Raw genomic sequence first — 6,435 nt, 5'->3', positions numbered from 1 at the left:
AAGTATGTGGTGCTGGAATTACGGGTGCATGATTGTGAAATTACTCCACTGATTGGGTTGGCATAGTTCTGGGTGTGGGTAATAGGAAGGCCTGCCCTGAGTATGGGTGGTACTACCCAAAAGATGGGTAACCTGGAAGGGATAAAAGGGAGAGGTGGAGGTGGCGGCACCGGCGGCTGCTGCTGCTGCACCTCCTCCTCCTGCTGCTCCTCCTGCTGCTCCTGCATCACTGCTTTGCTGCTTTCTGCCTGCCCTGCTTTGCCATGGACTGTTTATCCTCTGTGATGCTCCTCTGCCATGCCATGCCTTGGAGCCAGCCGACTGTGGACTGAAACCTCTGCAAACTGTGAGCCAAGTAAACCTTTCCTTCTTTAACTTGGAGTGTCAGGTATTTTGTCTCAGCAGTGAGAAAAGTGACTGATACACCAAGTGTCTTATTGAATAACTTAGACGTTCCTGTTGTGCTGGCATGTTATGATTGGCTCAGGTCTCCTATTCAGAAGTAGTAAGTGCTTGCTGGTTGGTGAAAAGGTTGTGTGAGATGCTGATTGGCTGGGGAAGAGATTGTCATGGTTTATGATCAGTTGGAATTCAGTAGTCATCTCCTATCCATGGTTTCACTTTCTGTGGCTTTATTTACTTGGATTAGCTGTAGTCCAGAATGTTAACTGGAAGATTCCTGAAGTAGGGAGTTCAGAAAATTTAAATTGCATCCCATTCTAAGCAGTGTAATGAAGTCTCGAGCTTTCCCGTGTCATCCTCGAGTCATGAGCTGTCTCTCTCTGTTGTACCTCATGGTAGATGCGCCCTCAATTACCAGGTCAGTCCTCAGTGTGCACTGCTTATGTTCAGGCGACCTCAGGGTCACAGCCGCACACTCTCGAGTGCCTCCATCCCTCTTCCCTAGGGTTATGTCACCCATGTCACCATAAGAAGAGATGTACGTTCAATGAAGTAAGATTTTTTTTTTTTTACTTTTTTTATTTTATGGTACAGTTTACATGTACATAATGATCATGTTCACCATAGGGAATCTGTACCTATACATGATGTATCTTGTTGCTTTTTTCCCATTCCCCTCCCTTCAACCCCTCTTCCTCTGCTTATTTATAAAAGCTTTGTTTCCATTTTCCCTTCTGTTTTCTTTTTTCTTGTCCCTTCTTTCCTGTTTCCTCCCCCCACCCTTGTTGCCCTTCTTATTTGAATATTTTCTTCCCATGTCTCAGTGTCTAATATAAATGTATATTTTGGTTCTTATTTACACTTTCAGTTTCTCACACCAAAGAAACAATTTGGTTTTTAAATATATGAATCTGATTTATTTCACTTAAGAGCATGGTCTCAAGATGCATCCATTTAGCTAGAAATGTCTCAGGCTTATCCTTCTTTATGGCAGAGTAGTACTCCATTTTATAAATGAACCATATCTTCTATATCAGTTCATTGGCTGATAGGCATTTAAGCTGTTTCCAAGATTTAGCTATTACAGACTGCCACTATAGATATGGGTGTGCATATATCACTGTGGTATGATGCTTTTAATTCTCTCAAGAACATACCAAGAAGGGGAGTAGCTGGGTCAAATGGAACCTCTAGTGTTAGTTTTTTGAGGAATCTCCACACTGATTTCCACGGTGGTTACATCAGTCTACACTCTTACCAGTACAGTAAGATGTTTGAGAGAACACATTCATATAACCTTTATTTTATAGGATTATTGTGATGATTCTGTTTTTATTGCTGTTATTCTCTTACCATTCCTATTTGTAAATTAAATGGTATCTTAAATATTTAGGCACAGGATAGGAAAAAAAGCATATCTAGGGTTCATTTGGAATGCTACTTGGTTTCAGGCATCCACTGGGCAGCTTGGAACATATCCCCTGCAGACAGGTGAGGAAACCAGAGAGTATTCAAGTTAGTTCGTGTAGTCATTGCTCTGTACTTTATTTTTTTGGCGGGGGGGCGGATTCCAGTACCAGGAACCGAACTCATGACCTTGGGCTTGCCAGGCAGGTGCTGTGCCGCTGAGCTAAATCCCCAGCACCCTGCTCTGTGCTTTATAGTATGTGTGTGTCAGCTGCCTGGGATCCTGATGTCACAAGTACAGTTAGCCAGTGCTGTTTGAAGTTGTGGCCCCAGGAATTATATTTAGTATAATTTAAAGGTTTTAATGGACCAATTACTATATTTTGAAGTACTGCATGACATAAAGTGAAGCTATAAATTGTGTTCTTTGTGTTTCACTGTATAGGAGGGAAGTATGTTTGGCTGGAAGGGAACTGAACTGTGATTAAGTGTGACTGTCAGAGAGGACTGGTGCTCTGCACTGGGATGCATAAACTCTGTCTTCAGGAAAGATGTCCTGTCTCACTCAGGAGCATCTGCCACTGGGTATTTCCCAAATGGAACAAATGAATGAACAAGGGGCACTAGGCCCACATGTAGGATAATGTTGAGAGAAAATGAGATCAAAATAAATAAACCAAGATTATTTTATTTTCCTTGATAATTTACTGATTTTTCCCTGATTATACACCAGTGTGTGTTTACAGATAGTCTCTGGCTTGTGATTGTCCAACCTTACAATGGTATGGAAGTGACACATGCAGGAGAAACTGCTTTGAATCTTCAGTTTCCTTTTCAGCCTGGTGATACACAGCATTAGACTCTTGAGATGCTGGCGGTGACATGGCCATAGGCCCTAGTGAGGCCCACAGTAACAAGGGGAACAGCGGCAACCTGCATGTGTGCTTCTTGACTTAGAGTGAGGTCACATTAGATAAAGGCAGTGCAGGTTGAAAGTATCATTCAGTGCTTAATTCACTCATATACCACAGTTTGAGGTATAGTTCAGTGGGTCAGTCCCCAGGACCACTGCCCCCCCAACGCATTTAACTACCAGGTGTGGAAGGGCACATTTATAATCCCAGCCCTTTGGGAGACTGAGGCAGGAGGATCACAAGTTTGAGCTTAACCTGGGTGCTTTGGCAACTTAATGAGCTGCTTTGAAAAAAAAAAAAAGGCTGGGAATGTAGCTCAGCAAGAAGGTCCTGGGCTGAATCACTAGTACCACAGAAACACACACACAGAAGTCATTTAATGCATTTAACCCACCAAGCATAGCTTAGCAACACTACACTGTAGAGTAGCAGCTATACTGTATTGTCCTTGTGCGCAGCACCTCCAGAGTTACTGGACAGCATACGGTTAGCTCAGGAAAAGATCAGAATTCAACATTTTCAATATAGTTTCACCCAAATGTGCATCACTTTTGCACCATTGTAGAACTGTGCATTGAACCATCATAAATGAGGAACCATCTGCACTATGTTGCTCATCTGTGACGTCTGTAGGTTAGGTATATGAAATACATTTTTATTTTTTAGACAGGGTCTCGCTTTGTAGTCTAGACTGGCCTTAAACTCACTTTTTAGCCAAGGCTGGCCTCAAACTTACAGCGACCCCCCTGCCTCAGCCTCCCAAGTGCTGGGATTACAGTTATGCGCCACCATGCCAACACTGAAATGCATTTTTTTGCTTAAAATATTTTCAATTTAGGTTGAAGTATTCTTAGTCTGTGCAGTCTTACATTGTGCTAGTTCACCATTGTAACAGTGAAAAATAAAATTAGGATGAAGCATTTAGGAAATTTTAGAAATATTCAAGGAAAAATTTTTCCTTGCAGTTTTCAGATATATGTATATGGTTTTTTTGGGTTTTTTGGAGATAGGGTCTTAGTATGTAGCCCAAGCTGGTCTTGAACTCACTAGCCCAGGGTAACTTCAAACTCAAGGTAATTCTGCCTCAGTCTCCCAAGTGGTGGGATTGCGGGCATGCACCACCATGCCTAGGTAGTTTCCAATTTGAGGTAAATCAAGAGACCCCTCTGATAAGAATCCCTAGAATAGAATAAATAGTCTTAGGTTATATTTTTTGAAGTTATATGTTTCTTTGTAAAACTGGAACCCTTAAACAGGAATTTTTTTTTTCTTAAAATTGTATAAAACGTTTTTCAAAAAATATCCTTTGCATTCCTCTTGTCATATATGTACCTCAGCAAGTACCAACTTTTCTGCTAGCAGGGTGCTATATAAGTACCTCATTGGATAATATAGATGTGTATGTATGCATGCATTCATGCATGTGTGCGCCTCTATGTGTAGATTTAAAAGTATGTAATGTTTCTTCGACATTCTAGGATGGGAAGATTTTTCGAATATAACGTGGTGTTATCCTTTTTTTGAGACATGATCTCACTACTTAGTTCAGTCTGTCCATGAACTCATTATGTAACTCAGATTGACCTCAAACTCATGGTGATCCTCCTGCTTCAGCCTCCTGAGTGCTGGGATTACAGGTGTGTGCCACTATGTGGGGATGCTGTATTTTCTTAGAAACATTTCCCTCTGACTGCAAAAACTTGGTAACTATAACAGTATAAAAAAGGGATGAGATCACAATCAAGAAATGGTTTTATTTTTTTAACTTAAACGTTTTTTTTCTTACTCTGCCCAGTCTTAAAAAAAAAGCTCTTTCTACCTTGAAAAAGGAAATTATAAACACTTGAGAATAAAATACTTAAATTGTAACCCACTGTAGCTTTTCTTAAAATACCACGTTTAGTGTGCTAAAGAATTTGAATAGTTGTGTGCAGGAGGACAAAAGAGGCGAGTGTGTGCTTGGTGAGTTGATCTGATGGCCTCTCTCACCATCCTCGCTGCTGAATATTACCCGTGGGGAGTGAACAGTCCTGAACCCCACCGGGGGAATGGATGAGGTCAGTGCATCGCATTATGTCTGCTCACAGTTTGACTAGCATGGTCTGGAAGTGGGTTGTGCAGGATGAGAGGGAGCAGCCTAATTGTTCCCGCATCGCAGCATCTAGAAAGCATCCTGGGAGGCTGCCCTGCGTGCAGCCTGGTCACATGGGCCTGGGCTCTCGGTTCAGCTCATTAGTCAGCCATTTTGGTCAACACCCAGCTCACTGCGCACGACCAATCCTGTGGGAACTCAGCATCCTGGCTCATCTGAGCAGATTCGGGAGTGATTTCTGCAGTTCGGATCTTTTTAAGGCTGAGTTGAAAATACAGGTTTATTTTTCATTAAATTTTTTTCCTTTGGTGGTTTTTTTTTTTTTTTTCTGCACAAAGAAAGGATTTTTTTTACTTACTCATGCCGAGGCCAAATTTTTAAAGCTAGCTAAGGCAGCATTGGCTGTGCAGGATTGGAAGCTCTGCTGAGAGAAAAGGAAAGGACAATAAGGAGAGGACGCTGGGAGAAGACCTCATCATCCTGTTTTTTGCGTGGTAGGAATTGTCAGTAAGGAAGGACAGTGTAGAATTAATTGTCTCTCTGGAGCACTTGCCTTTATACGGTGTTTTTCCTTGGGGTGTTTTTAAACCTCCCCACCCTTTTTCTTGAAAGCTTTGTTTCAGAGCTTTGGACTGGGGACTTTTTTTTGTGTGTGTGTGTGTGGTCTTATTTATTGTGTGTGTGTGTGTGTGTGTGTGTTGTGGTCCCAGCTGAGTCATCATGTCTGCTCTGACGCCTCCGACCGACATGCCAACCCCCACCACTGACAAGATCACACAGGCTGCCATGGAGACCATCTACCTTTGCAAATTCCGAGTGTCCATGGATGGGGAATGGCTCTGCCTGCGCGAGCTGGATGACATCTCACTCACGCCAGACCCAGAGCCGACCCACGAAGGTATCACCAGCACCCTCCTTCCTGGGGGTGGGAGGGTGGGGGAGAGGCAGGAGGAGTGTACAGGGTGAATTGTTAGCAGTCCCGAAACCTGTGGCCTACCTCCCCACACACCAGCCACCCACCTGGCTCACTGGGGGTCTCCTTTCAGAAGGAGCTTGTGCCCGTTTCGAGGTCTTTGTCTCTAAGCCTCCAAAGGGAAGGTCTGAGGTCACATCACACTTGATCCTATGGATCATGAACAGCTAGCTATTAATGCGGTATGTGAAAACATCAGAGATATTGTAGTGTTTCTTAACAATGAGACAATATGACTAAGTAGAGGAATGTATATGATAAGTATAGTAGAAATACTAGAGGGGTATCTTATCAGGATATATTGTTAAATAAGCTGTCAAGGATTTTTTTCTTTTACCAAGAAAATACTTGATAGAATATTATCTTTTAATACAGGTTAAATTAAATGAGAAGGCATTATCTAATGAGTATTTCATTTTTAATACTTAAAAAGGTTAAACATGATTTATATATGGTAATCCCTATACATGGGCTCTGTGGGGCTTTTTGTTTGGTTTTTTTTTTTTTTTTTTTTTTTTTTTTTTTTTTTTTTCTCTCCGGTACCGGGAACCGAACTCACGACCTTGCGCTTGCCAGGCAGGCGCTCTGCCGCTGAGCTAAATCCCCAGCCCCTAATTTTCATCCTTGGTGTAGAGAAAAAGGCATCA

General features: G+C 42.2%; 1 protein-coding gene across 5 annotated transcripts in view; it reads left to right on the top strand.

Moving 5' to 3' along the window:
- The first annotated feature begins 4,860 nt into the window (after nt 1–4,860).
- Nucleotides 4,861–6,435, top strand: part of Rufy3 (RUN and FYVE domain containing 3) — a 65,221-nt gene continuing 63,646 nt past the window's right edge. Inside the window, exon 1 of one of the 5 annotated variants that reach the window (XM_013518505.1) lies at nt 4,861–5,713. In XM_013518505.1, coding sequence (XP_013373959.1) covers nt 5,536–5,713 — 178 coding nt within the window. In that variant the 5' untranslated portion in view covers nt 4,861–5,535. The remainder of the gene's footprint in view (nt 5,714–6,435) is intronic. The other 4 variants (XM_013518506.1, XM_005392778.2, XM_005392776.2 and 1 more) reach the window with 4 other exon arrangements.

The sequence above is a fragment of the Chinchilla lanigera genome, unplaced genomic scaffold, assembly GCF_000276665.1.
Source record: "Chinchilla lanigera isolate Chin_1 unplaced genomic scaffold, ChiLan1.0 scaffold00046, whole genome shotgun sequence".
Classification (NCBI taxonomy): domain Eukaryota; kingdom Metazoa; phylum Chordata; class Mammalia; order Rodentia; family Chinchillidae; genus Chinchilla; species Chinchilla lanigera.
Note: the sequence above shows the minus strand (reverse complement) of the source record. Positions and strands in the feature narration are given on the sequence as shown.